We start from the raw sequence: 14,709 nt of genomic DNA on the forward strand, positions 1-14,709 counted from the left end.
ACTTTATCTCAGTACATGTGACAAAAATAAGTCAAATCGAATCAAATGGGATTATACAGCCTGTGGCTTTGTTCATCTCCCTTATCCTGCCCTTTCTGCACATGCTAGGGGGCCACACTGCCTGCAGCAAATTGCTGACAAGGCTGGAATAGTGCCCCCTATTGTCGAGGAAAAGCAAGCAAATTCATGGCCTGCCTTCTGGGAATGTTCCCAAATGGTGCAAATGCATTCGGGAACTGTCCCAGTGCAGAGCTTTACCAACTTCCCAAGTTCCCTGTCACCAAAACAATGGTTGCTAGGCCAGGAAAATTTAGCCCGAGATTTCTGGCTGATACATATTGTACTTTATATTGCTAATTGAATACTAGAGGGCACCCTAATAGGAGCAAACGCACCATAAACATTTGACTTCAATATCCCCCGATGTTATTAAGTATTTTCATTGCAAAAATATACTTTATTTAGAAGCATTAGTTTTATGTACATACACACAAGGTACTAAAACAGTTCTGTGCAGCCTTTGCAGAGGGAAAAGATAAATACAGGTGTCTCCCTGTACCCATGGGTGATAGGTTCCAAGATGTACCGCGGATGCCCGAAACCACGGATAGTAATGAACCCTATCATTTAAATGGGAAGCTTACCTCCCAGGCAACCCCCTGGAATTATATCTGGAATGTTCCATGTAATGTTGTCAGGCTGTGGTAAACTGCAGATAACTGAAATCAGGGAAACCAAATCCGTGGATATGGAGGTTCTACTGTACCTCAGAATTTGACATTCTTCAGAGCTTCCCTGCAGTTGCAAACAAAAGCATTTTCTACTCACACAGGGCACTATTTACATTCATTTTGAGGCAATGAGAGGATCTGACAACTGAATGGACTCGCGTGGTACTTTGGTAGAAAGTACACCGCTGTTACCAGGGTGCCTTGGCGGCAGCCACCCCAACCTTTAGTACGGCCCTCCTCACATAGTCCTGGACCTGGAATGTGCAAGTCCTCAACACTTAATCAACTCAACACGCTAGAAGACTATCAAGTTTCAGGCAGCGCAAAGAGCTCCTTTCATGAAGCTGATGGTCCTTCCAGGCATAATCAATGTTTGTCTCAATGTGCGTCCCAGGGAGCAGACCGTAGAGTGCAGATTCATGCATCATGGAGCTGCTCGAGACACTGCATCTCTCTCCAGGCCTCTTTTGCAAAGGGATATTCCAGAAGGACATGTGTGACAGTCTCTTCTCTAGCACAGCCACCTTTGAGGACAGTATGCAGTGGTACACACAGACTAGGCATATGTGAAGGATCTGACAGGCAGTGTCCTTATCCCCACCAGTCAAGATATGTCATTGGTTCTTGATGGAAAATTCTGGTGATGAGGCATTCTGCCAAGTAACTTTGACAGTCCGCTCAGGGAAGCATGTGACAGGATCTACTCTCTCCTTTTCCCGCAGGGTCTCGAGGATGTTACATGCTGACCACTTTCTGATGGACTTGTAGTCAAAGGTGTTTTGTTTGTAAATATTTCCGTGAAGGCCAAGTGATATAGAATGGTACAACTACTTCACCAGGCCCACCTTTTATAACACTGGAGAGAGGTAGAAGCTCAGTACGCAGTGACACTTGGTGTGACATTTGTCCAGTTCTAAATATTGGGATCTCCAGTGGCTTGGGGAACTTGTAGGTACTGTCCTGCTGCTGTTAGGTTGGAGTTCTCTGGATTTTGATCTAAGGACAATGAAGGAAAGGTGATGTGTATCCAAGTTAGAATGATGCATGCCTGAGGGAAACTTGTAGATAATGATGTTCCCAAGTTATTGCTGTTTAGATGATGCCTTGGCCAATTATTGCACAGTATTGTGCAGGTCATCTCAACTGGTGGATGGGATGCTGATTGAGAAGTGGCTTTGTCCCAAATACTGTCAGACCTCTTGAGTTATGTTGAAGTGGCACTCATCTAGGCAAATAACTTGGGCCTTGCAGTTGTTATTGCCCAGGCCAGACACCCTCAAAATATAATAAGAAGCCAAGACTCTAACTTTTTCTTATTTTAAAGGCTGATGTGAAGTGGATATTCTAGGTGTACTGCAGCTGGTCAAACCTTTGGCTTTAAGCAAAATAGAATTTATTTAATCATGACAGTTGAAACTCGAAAAAAAGAAACAGAGTTTAAGATAACTGAACTATTGAAAACTTAACTGTCCCAACACAGCAACTTAACTAAGGAGCTGTTCCAGTTCCCATAACATCCCATAAACACACCCCTAGGCAAAGGTAAATTCAAACATAACTTCTTATAGGCAGGAGAGATTTCAGAGAGAAAGGTCAGCCAGGAATCATCTGCTGAAGCTTAGAACCTTTTTGCACTCCAACATCTTCTCACTGCTACAGCTAAACCAAACTAGAAAAAACCTGAACTGGGAGAATGAGCCACTCCCCTGCTATTGTTAAATTTGACATTCTGGTACCTCTGCCTTTATGCCCTACCTTGAAAAAGGCGGAGGACAAAATTAATTTGTTAACATGGCAGCATCGTCCCACAGACGGACAGGCTTGGGAAATCAGGAGATTAAGGACATTTGGCCACCTGGATTTCCTAGCCTCTGACCAGCTCTTGGAGTCACAGTATTTATATGGCTGGTCCAGTTCAGTGTCTAGTCAGTGGTAATCTCTAGGATGTTGATGATGGCCCATTCAGCAATCCCATGACTTTTGATGATATGGTAAATGGCTGCCCGAATACTGAAGTTTAATTAGAAACAAAAAGTGATGTAGTGGGCACAAAATCAGTTGTCAATCCAACATCATTATTTGTTTAATGAATTTCATATTATCATACCCAATTCCAAAACCATATGATCCAGAAACTATATGCCAGTCATTTGGACATAATAAAAGTTAGAGGATAAGCTCAAATGGACACTTAATGCATTCCTGTAGTAATAGGCAAGCTGCAGTTCATATATGTCAATTCTGTCAAATTATCCTCACTGTAACCTCTGGTGGAACATCATACAAAGTACCATGGAGTGATTACAGCTCAGAAGGAGGCCATTATGAATCAACATTTTTTACTTGTCTTCTTGCACTGAAGCCACCAAATACAAACATTTTGTTATTTAATAAGATGATGACTGTTCTGATTGGAACCTCAACTCCACATTCCCACCCACCCCTTACCAACATATGAGATAGATCTGCCTCTGCTAATATTCTTTACATGTTGGAATCCATCCCTAATATTATCTGCTTGTCCCCAACCCCTGTCACTTTGGTTTTCAATCCAATGCAATGGCATTAGTAAATCATCTCACAAGGAGACTGGTCCTGGCTCTGTTTAAATTTCTGGTATGTACAGAACTCAGCTTCCTCAATACTGATCACAATGTCCCAATTTAAAGTCCTCTCACCTGTACCATCTCTCCTACCATGTCTTTGTCTAGCGTATGGGCAGCATGGCTCAGTGATTGGCACTGCTGCCTCACAGTGCCAGGCCCCCGGGTTCGATTCCAGCCTTGGGTGATTGTGTGGAATTTGCAAATTTTCCCCGTGTCTATGTGGATTTCCTCTGGTTTCTTCCTGCCGGTTAGGTGGATTGGCATAGGAAATGCAGAATAGGGGAAGGGAGGGTGGGTCTGGATGGGTTGCTCTTTGGAGGGTTGGTGTGGATTTGATGGGCCAAATTGTAAGGACTCTATGATTCTGTCTTGCTATTTCCATATTCACTTGTGTGTGGTACCAGGAGTAATCTCCAGTTCTGGGGTATTGCTAATTTCTTACCCAGCTCTCTAATTTGACTGTGTCACCTCAAAGGTTGTAGTTGGTCTCGGGATGAACCATGACGGCTGTCCATTCACTCGCCCTACTTGCATGCTCTGTAACTGTTCACCCCCACCCTTAGGGAGCCAGTATGCCATCCTGAGTTCATGTCCGTGACAACAGAAACATCTGTTCGTCCCCAACCATCAAATCTCCCAATACTACAGCTCTTCCAATCTTCTTTGTCCCCTCACTCCTGTACAGCAGGGGCAGCCATAGTGTCAAGGTCTCGATCCTGGCTATACTCCCTAGACTTGGAGAGAGAGAGACTCCAAGAGTTCCTTAGTGTATCTTTAATTTCTTCTAGACTGCCTGGTTATCACCCATTTGTGCCCTCACTGTATATTCTTGAGCTGCAAACTGATCTATAAATATGTTAATAATGAAACCCTCAACTTCATGAATGTGCTGCAGAGATTGTTGATGTCCAAACTCCAAACTTAGCAGCAGCTGATGACCCTTCCTACACCCTGGTTTTCCAGGGCACAGGTTATGTCCTGGAATTTCCAGATGATATACAATGTGCACATTATGTGTTGGGGCTATCTTGTCTTTCCTGTAGCTATTGGATCATAAAACAAGAAAAACTGCACAGCTATTCACTTGCCTTCTTTTATTATCACGTAAAAACAGGGGTATTGACTGGTCAGAACATTGAGTATAGGAGTTGAGACATCTGTGCAGGGCATTGGTGAGGCCAGTTTTAGAGTACTGTGTTCAATTCTGGTCACCCTGCTCAAGGAATGATGTTGTGAAACTTGAGAGGGTGCAGAACAGATTTATGAGGATGTTGCCAGGACTGGAGGATTTGAGTTACAGGGAGAAGCTAAACGGGCTGGGGCTTTTTTCTCCAGATCGTTGGAGGCCGAGGGATGACCTTATAGTGGTTTACAAAATCCTGAGTGGGATGGATACGGTGAATAGCCAAGGTCTTTTCCTATGGTGGGGGGAGTCCAAAACTAAAGGGCATAGATTTAATGTAAGAACAGAATGATTTAAAAAGGTGTAACTTTTTCACGCAGAGGATGGTGTGAGTATGGAATGAGCTGCTCGAGGAAGTGGTGGAGGTATTTACAATTACAACATTTAAAAGGAATCTGGATGGGTGTATGATTAGGAAGGGTTTAGCGGGAAATGGTGCAAATTCTGGTGAGAGTGGATGTCTGGTTAGTGCAGATGCTGAAGGATCTGTTGCCATGCTGTATGACTCAATGAGTGAAATGCATTGCTTACTCTTATAAAGAAAATGAAACCTTTTGTTTCTCAGCTTCTTAAACTAACATGCGAGCTTTGGGAAAAGGAAATAAAGGCTACAGTACTTCCCAGTAAATCAGCCCACAGCCTTCAGGTGATGCCTTAGTTCGATTTGTTTTTCGCCCTCTGACTTCAAGACTTTGATAAGGAAGTTGTTACAAAAGCGAAATTGCATTCCAACAAAGTGTATTTGTAGTCGCTCCATTTCTTTTTGTTTTCTAGATGTTAACCAGGTTGTTCTCTGAGGTGACTAATAATCATGCTGAAATTCCAAGGTGGAACAGCAAGGTTGATTTATCATACTTGTATAATGATAGTTGAACACTAGGGGGTGTAAGCATGGACACAATTGCATTAGCAATTCCAGTCGAGGATTTGTCCTTCATATTGATTGCTAGAGCCACAGGGAACATTTGAGAGCAATTATGAAATACAGTCAAGTTCTATACAAAATTGGAACAGCAGTAGGCCATTTGGCCCTTCAAACCTATTCTGTAATTGAATATGATAGCGGCTGATCACCCCAACTTAGTCCCCTGTTCCCGCTTCCTCCCCATAGCCTTTGATACTTTTAGCCCTGAGAACTATATTTAATTGCTTCTTGAAAACATTCAATGTTTTGGCCCAATCACTTTCTGTGCAGAGAATTCTACAGGTCACCACTCTCGGTGAAGACATTTCTCCTCATTTCGGATCTAAATGCCCATCCCATCTCCTTAGACCTTAATCCTGGTTCTGGATTTCCTGGATATCGGAAAGATCATCCCTGTCTAGCCCTGTTTGAATTTTATAGGTTTCATTGAGATCCTATTCATTCTACTAAAATCCAGTGAACATAGTCCTAACTGATCCAGTCTCTCTTTATCTATTAGTCCTACCATCCCAGGAATCTCTCTGTGTTACAATCTCTCTGTGACCAGAACACCTTTCCTCAGATAGAGACCAAAACTGCACACAATACTCCAGTATGATCTCACCAAGGCCCTGAACAATTGCAGCAAGGTATCCCTGCTGCTGTACTCGCACCCTCTTGCTATGAAGATACCATTTGCCTTCTTCACTGCCTGTTGCATCTGCATGCTTCCTTTCAGTGACTGGTGTACAAAGAGACCAGGGTTTTGTTAACACCTCTCATTCTAAGTCAACTTGAGATTGTTTTTAAAGACAAGGGGAGAAAGTGAGGTCTGCAGATGCTGGAGATCAGAGCTGGAAATGTGTTGCTGGAAAAGCGCAGCAGGTCAGGCAGCATCCAGGGAACAGGAGAATCGACGTTTCGGGCATAAGCCCTTCTTCAGGAAAAGACAAGGGACCAGCAAGCATGGGGGAGCAATGGGATTCTCACAAGTCACCAAAACGCAGTAGACATGTCCATGTACACAAGTCACTAAAAGCAGTAGACAGGGACAAAGAGATATCAAAAGCCGGTTGGAATAATGACCTTTATTTCAAGGGAGCTGGGAGTGATGTTCCAATTGTACAGAGCTTTGGTTCAACCCCTATCAACAGCACAGAATTCTATTGCGGTGACCACACTTCAGGAAGGTTTAATGCTGTTGGAGGGCTCACTGCATAGATTCATCCAAATAATATGAGGACGTAATGCTTTAAGTTTTGAGGATAGTGAGCATGAACTTGGGGTATGTACTCCCTTGTGTTTATGTGGTTGAAGGATTATTTAGATGAGTGGTTTAAACTGTTCGAAGTACGGAGATGTAGAGAAATTACCCAGAACTGGGGAGAGGAATGCTTTAAAATTAAGAGGTCATTAAGATATGAAATCAGAAAATGCTTTTTCACAGAAAAGCCCTGAGATTACCAGGTGAGTTCGTTCCATCGGACAGCTTGTTCTACAACCCAATTTCCTTTAGATGGAGCTGTATTGAACATAATAAACGAAAGGTTCCTCAAAGAGTAGAATAATAAAATCATAGCTGAAGAGGTAAATTATCTGATTAAAAGAAAGGTCTTTTAGGGAAGGGAGGGTTGAGGTAAAGTGATCATTGCAAACTACTATAAGAGCAGATTCCATTTGCAGTTGGAGTGAATGTACAGGTTGAAACCTGGGGGACAGAGCTCAAGGAGATGGGAATAATTTTTCGACATGATGTACAAGTAAGAAACATGAGTATGCCCTGTCTATAATTTTCCAGGAGTGAAGGAAATCATTCTCAGTTTTCTCAGAATATAAAGCCTGAACCTTAGAAATAACTGCAAGCAATGTTAGAGGACAGAATGTTGTTGTGATATGGATAGTAAAATGACAATGTTTGCTCACTTATTTTACAGTGGCTCGCCCATCCTATAAAATCAGGCCACAGGAGCATAACAGAAGTGTTTCCTGCTATTACGTAATTATTTCTAAGATAGCCCCTGTAATTTCTCAGAATATAAAAGTTGTGCTACAACTATACAGACCACTCTAGAGTACTGTGTACCATTTGTTCTTTTTAAGTATGGAGGGAATTATTTGCTTTGGGAGGCAGCTCTCCCAAACTCTAGAATGATTCCTGGGTTGAAGGGATTGTTTTACAAGGAATGGAGTGCTAGCTGGACCCTTCTTCATTGGAGTTTAGAAGAATGAAAGGTGATCTTATTGAGGCATGTAAGATTCTGAGTGGGTTTGATAGGGGAAACACTGGGAGGATAGTTCTCCTCAGAGATGGGTGTGAATCTGGAACTTGGGGTCATGATTTTGAATAAGGGGAGGTTCATTTAAGAGAGACATCCAAAAGAATTTCTTCTCCTAAACTGTCATTAATTTTTACATTTTGATTAATCTCTATCCCAGAATGTGATGGTGGCTGGGTCATTGAATATTTTTCAGAATGAGCTAGACAGGATAGTGACAACAAGAGAGTTAAAGGTTATAAAAAGGTAAGTAGGAAATCTGCCATGATTTGATGCAATTTTGGACCAGTCCTCCAAGAGACTGGTTAGCTCACCATTGCTGCTACATTGTTGGGCTCTACCTCTTAGCTCTCTGGATGTCTTTATTCAACTAGTAAAGCCTCATGTGATGCTTTAAGTTAGAATTACTTTCGAATAAACAAATATAAACTCCAGAAGAATATTGAGTTGGCCCAAATTCATGTAGGGGTAAAATACATGCCATCCATTACTGCCGATCTCGGGAACAAAACTGTTTTTGAGGTTTGATTAATATCTTACCTCGCTGGTATTGGCGTTCGTATCATTTTAATGTTTTCCCATGGATAGATAGAAGATATCAATTAACAAAGAAAACCCTGCATGATAAATGTGATGGAATGGTATGGGTGAGGGATTCTATTACAAAATATTGAATATTCTTTTCATTTATTCCCAGCTTTTAGAAACTAAGGTGAAACTACTTCATGAGAAGGAGGGGACACAGAAGGGAGTCAAACTGGATGAAGCTGAAAGAGAGAGAGAATTCCAGGACCGGTAAATGGATTGAAACTTGTACCTCAGTACAGTTCCAAACAAAGTTTAACATTGTGGCTTATTTTGGGGATGTTTTTCTTCGAACTGAATGTGGGATCAGGGTGACTGCCTTACAACAAAGCTCCATGAATCCTACGTATTCAGAAGACACAAGCTGCAATGTTCCTCCATCATTTTCTTCCTGGGCCTGCATGTCCTGGCTGATTTTGATAGGGAGGTGTATCATCAGGTTTCCCACAACTTTTCCTATTTGTCCCTGACCCTGCCTACACGACTGCTCTCCAGGGCTGGAGTAGGTTAGAAGGAAAGGGGCAAATAAAGGGGTATGGTGAAAGGAGGGGACACACGGCATTAGGATATCACTCAGGTAGAAGATAAACATCAAAATGGTTGGGTCAAAGGGCCTCTTTCTATATTGTCGTGGATATGGAAATTGGTATCACCAATGGACATGTGTGTAGCTCAGTTGGCTAGAGTGTGGTTAACATAATAGTTCCAGTGTGTGTTGAGTCACCCTGGCAGCTGAGGTAATTCTTGGAGCATGTCTCCTTGCTTTGCTTCCTAGTGATACCATGATGTGAATCTTAATTAACCACCCTTAGATAGCAAGGAAGCCACGTCAGGTTATGATGGGAGCATACACTAAATTATTTTTCAAGAAACATTTCCGATGTGCTCTGTTGGGTGGAGAATACATTGAATCAATCGGTTCAGAGATGTTAAGTCACAGGTCTGAAGCAGGTGGGACTTGAACCTTGGTCTGCTGGCTCAGAGTTAAGGACACTACCACTGTGCCACATGAACCTTATCGAATAGGGCTGTATTTTCATTTTCACCATACAGTGGTTACTGTAATGCAGTGGAGATACTTTCAAATCAGCCTGTCCATAGGTGTTATGATGCACAAGGAGCAGGGACTTCTACCCGGTCCTCCTCGCTCAGAAGCAGGGACACTATCACTGCACCACAGGAGCCCCCATGATGCAGTGGAGTCACTGGCTTGTTGTAGAATTCAGCTGATGCCTAACTCATTGGATTTGAATTTCATTGGACTCTGTAATTGGTAATTGAAGCCCCTGTGATGTTTTCTTCAGTTTCAATGTACCATCCATTTTACTTTAAAAATTAGTTATTGGCGATGGGAATATTGCTGTGCTTACTCCCTGGCCTCCGTGCAGCATGAGAGAACTTCTGCATGTTTTTTTGCACGTTGTATTTCCTCAGACTTGTCAGGACCCGATTCTCAGGCAATGTTGCTCCGTCCATACTGCCAACACACATGTAGTAAAAGAGGTCTTTTGCCGCTTGAAAACATAAATGCTGGCACATGCAGCACATTCCTGGTTAGAAAATCTAGTGCAAAGAGGCACCAGGGTTTCTAAGGAGCTCCCCAACGCACAATGCTACTTAGCATGAGTGTAAGATTGGAAAATGACTCCTTATTCAGTCATTTCAACAAGTCTGTGTCCAACACTGAGAAACCAGCTGAGGTCGTTTAATGTTATTGAGTAACGTGGCTGTCATTAATTATTGACAGGATCTGGTGCTTAGAAGAGGAAATTGAAAATATAAATCTCAAACTGGAACAAATGGCTCTGAAGAAAAGAACTACTTTGTCTCCGATTTCCTGCTACCTGGGGGATGGAAGAAATGAGGTGGTTATGCTTTTTACATCTTGAATAAACTAGTGCTTAATTTCATTCCATCAGGAGGAGAGGGGTGGATTTGCATTTTCATAGCCCCTTTCACAATGTCAGGGTGCCTCAAAAGTTCTTACAGCCATTGAAATACCTTCAATCGCACCATAATAATGACCAGGTTTTTAGATACCAGCCGAGGGTTTTACCAGGATGCCAAGGATTTCTGCTCTCCTTCAACATAGTGCCACTTTTTAAGTTGATCTAAGAGGGCTTCAGTGCAATAATCCCTCAGTACTGCACTGGAGTGTCAGTTGTGATTACATCCACAAGTCTGGATATGACTCTATGACTCTAAGTCTCTGGACTGGGACTTAACTGGCAACCTTTTGAATCAGTTAAGAATACTACCTGCTGAACAATGATGAACAGCACAGTGGAGGGAGTTCAGCTGTCAGAGTGTGAGAGCCTCATTCAAGGGAGCACAAATTGCAATTAGATCCCTTTACATTGTCAAACTGATTATGTGATTCATAATCCCAAAGACGTAACTTCACAAACGTTAGGTCGTTTAACAACATAGTGTTGTTAAATTTATCGGCATTTAAATTTTACAGAAACTATTGTTTACTTTTCGCAAACATCGTTGTGAAACAAATGTTCTGAGGTTACTATGTGCCACCTAAAGTACTGGCTGTAATTTCTTTGAAATTTCAATGCAACTTTCCAACAGTCTGCCAGAAGGCATATATCACAGTGTTCTGTACTGGACATAAAGACATGTGTTTAATATATATTCTAAAGTGTGTTTACTTAAAACATTTTCATTACCCTGCAGACAAAAATGATTGTTTGTTAAAGGAGTCAAAATGAACAAATATAAATATTTAATGCCAGAAATTTGGTGGCAATGTCTAACTGGCAAAATGGGCGACAATGTATACTGGCAGAATGGGCAAAGATTTGGGTGCAACTTCTCAATTATGCTGTCCATCCACCACACAGCAAAGTATGTCCAGTTTACTAGAATAACAATTTATGAAGTCACGTTTAGAAAGTCCTCTATGAATTTGCGATGGCAGCTCATTGTCTGGTGATATCGCTACCTCTCTAATGCCTGCAACAGTCAGTTGCTATTCCGGCACACAAATTCTCATGTTGCAAATGTCATCATGTTCTCCAGTGAAGAGATGGTGGCCATGCAGCTCTCTGACTCTCAAGAGGGCTACGGATGACTTGTGGGACAGCAACAAGACACATTTGGATAAAGAACTGCATGATTCTGGGTAATCCAAGATGGAGGACGGGAAAAATTTATGGCTGTAACAGGCTGCTCCTTTTTTGAGGTATTTTAGATATTGGAGGTGATTTCCTCGAATTTCAGGAGCTTTATGCGGGTTTATATGCTGTTGCATTGTTTTGGAACTTTGGAGAAAAAAAGTCAAAACAACAGCACTTTTAAAGGGAGAAGGACAGACAATAGGCAGCACATGGTGAGATCAGTGTAGGGGGGAGAAAGAGGGAAAGAAACCCACACTGCTAACTGACACACTGCTAACCTCACATTTATCTAAATTAAACTCCATCTGCCACTCCTCAGCCCATTGGCCCATCTGATCAAGGTCCCGTTGCAATCTGAGGTAACCTTCGTTGTCAACTACACCTCCAATTTTGGTGTCATCTGCAAACTTACTAACTATACCTTCTATGTTCACATCCACCTCATTTATACAAATGACGAAAAGTAGTGGAACAAGAAATGATCCTTGCGGCACTCCACTGGTCACAGGCCACCAGTCTGAAAAACAACCCTCCACCACCACTCTTTGTCTTCTACCTTCAAGCCAGTTCTGTATCCAAATGGCTAGTTCTCCCTGTATTCCATGAGATCTAACCTTGCTAATCAGTCTCCCATGGGGAATCATGTCGACGCCTTACTGAAGTCCATTTGGATTATGTCCACCGCTCTGCCCTCATCGATCCTCTTTATTGCTTCTTCAAAAAACTCAATCAAGTTCATGAGACATGATTTCCCACACACAAAGCCAAGCTGACTATCCCGAATCATTTCTTGCCTTTCCAAATATGTGTAAATCCTGTCCCTCAGGATTCCCCCCAACAACTTGTCCACCACGAACATCAGGCTTGCACACGCTTAACAAATTCCTCTCCATGTAAACCTTTAACACTATGACAGTCCCTGTCTATGTTTGAAAAGTTAAAATCCCCTACTGTAACCACACTTTTTTTTACAGATAACTGAAATCTCCTTACAAATTTGTTTCTCAAATTCCCCTGACTATTAGGGGATCTATAATACAATCCTGATATGGTGATAATCCCTTTCTTATTTCTCAGTTCCACCCAAATAACTTCCCTGGATGTATTTCTGGGAATATCCTCCCTCAGCACAGCTGTAACACTTTCCCTTATCAAAAACGCCACTCCTCCTCCTCCCTTGCCTCCCTTTCTATCCTTCCTGTACCTTTTGTATCCTGGAACATTAAGTTGCCAGTCCTGTCCATCTCTGAGCCATGATTCTGTAATTGCTATGATATCCCAGTCCCATGTTCCTAACCATGCCCTGAGTTCATCTGCCTTCCCTGTTAGGCCTCTTGCGTTGAAATAAATGCAGTTTAATTTATCAGTCCTACTTTGTTCTCTGCTTTGTCCCTGCCTGCCCTGACTGTTTGACTCACTTCTTTTCAGTCTCAGATTGAAATCTTTTCTCACTATCTCCCTGGTTCCCACCACCCCACCTTACTAGTTTAAACCCACCCAAGCAGCTCTAGCAAATCTTCCTGCCAATATATTAGTCCCCTTCCAATTCAGGTGCAATCCATCCTTTTTGTAAAGCTCGCTTCTACCCCAGAAGAGATTCCAATGATCCAAAAATATGAATCCTTCTCCCATATACCAGCTCTTCAGCCATGTATTCATCTGCTCCAACTTCCTATTTCTAACCTCACTAGCTCATAGCACCGGGAGTAATCCAGATATTAGTACCCTCGAGGAAATTCCTGTCTAACTTTCTACATTCTCCCTTCAGAATCTCATTCCTTTCCCTTTCTATGTCATCGGTTCCAATGTGTACAATGATCTCCTGCTGGTCCCTCTTCCCCGTGAGAACATTCTGCACTCTCTCTGAGACATCTATGATCCTGGCACCAGGGAGGCAACACACCAATCTGATTTTTCTATGCTGGCCACAGAAACATCTGTCTGTGCCTCGGACTAGAGAGTCCCCTAACACAATCGATCTCTTGGAACCCGACGTACCCCTCATTATATTAGAGCCTGTCTTGACACCAGAAACTTGGCTGTTTGTGCTCCATTCCCCTGAGAATCCATCACCCCCTACATGTTCCAAAACAGCATACTTGTTTGAAATGGGATAGCCATAGAAAACTCCTGTATTACCTGCCTACCTCTTACTTTTCCTGGAGTTAACCTATGTGACTGTATATGTGGCTTTTCTCCCTTCCTATAACTGTCATCCATCACACCCCCTTCCTCTTGTAAATTCCTCATTGCATCTGTCGCTCCAACTGATCAATTCGATCTGATAGGATTCGCAACCAATGACATTTATTGCAGATATAATCCTCAGTAATACATAAACTCTCTTGAAACTCCCACATCAGACAAGAAGAGCATTTTACTCTACTAAAGGCCATTTTTGCTCCTTCACAATCTACAGACCCAGAAAATAATACCATCTTATTGCTCTTGTAAGTAATCTAATCTAATCTAAAACACTGCTCCAGACTAACTTAATACTTAAGGCTTATATTTTAAAAATTTAATGGGGACAGATCCCAATTGATCATATAATCAAGAAAGAACCCACTCTGCACACTATTGTAGGGCTGAGAAGTGGCAGATGGAGTTTACTTCAAATAAATGTGAGGTGCTGCATTTTGGGAAAGCAAATCTTAGCAGGACTTATACACTTAATGGTCAGGTCATAAGGAGTGTTGCTGAACAAAGAGACCTTGGAGTGCAGGTTCGTAGCTCCTTGAAAGTGGAGTCACAGGTAGATAGGATAGTGAAGAAGGCGTTTGGTATGCTTTCCTTTATTGGTCAGAGTGTTGAGTACAGGAGTTGGGAGGTCATGTTGCGGCTGTACAGGACATTGGTTAGGCCACTGTTGGAACATTGCTTGCAATTCTGGTCTCCTTCCTATTGGAAAGATGTTGTGAAATTTGAAAGGTTCAGAAAAAAATTTACAAGTATGTTGCCAGGGTTGGAAGATTTGAGCTATAGGGAGAGGTTGAATAGGCTGGAGCTGTTTTCCCCGGTGCGTCAGAGGCTGAGGGGCGACCTTATAGAGGTTTACAAAATTATGAGGGGCATGGATAGGGTAAATAGGCAGTCTTTTCCCTGAGGTGGGGTAGTCCAGAACTAGAGGGCATAGGTTTAGGGTGAGAGGGGAAAGATATAAAAGGGACCGAAGGGACAACGTTTTCACGCAGAGGATGGTACGTGTATGGAATGAGCTGCCAGAGGAAGTGATGGAGGTTGGTACAATTTGCAACATTTAAAAGGCATTTAGATGGGTATATGAATCGGAATGT

The 14,709-nt window shown here is 42.3% G+C and overlaps 1 protein-coding gene across 3 annotated transcripts in view; it reads left to right on the top strand.

Annotated features, from left to right (window-relative positions):
* Positions 1-14,709, top strand: part of LOC122539437 — a 74,460-nt gene that overhangs the window by 17,007 nt on the left and 42,744 nt on the right. For all 3 annotated transcript variants that reach the window (XM_043674276.1, XM_043674278.1, XM_043674277.1), the window contains exons 4-5: positions 8,398-8,495; positions 10,033-10,150. In XM_043674276.1, the coding sequence (XP_043530211.1) occupies positions 8,398-8,495; positions 10,033-10,150 (216 nt within the window). The remainder of the gene's footprint in view (positions 1-8,397; positions 8,496-10,032; positions 10,151-14,709) is intronic.

This window comes from Chiloscyllium plagiosum, chromosome 32 (genome assembly GCF_004010195.1).
Source record: "Chiloscyllium plagiosum isolate BGI_BamShark_2017 chromosome 32, ASM401019v2, whole genome shotgun sequence".
Taxonomy (NCBI): domain Eukaryota; kingdom Metazoa; phylum Chordata; class Chondrichthyes; order Orectolobiformes; family Hemiscylliidae; genus Chiloscyllium; species Chiloscyllium plagiosum.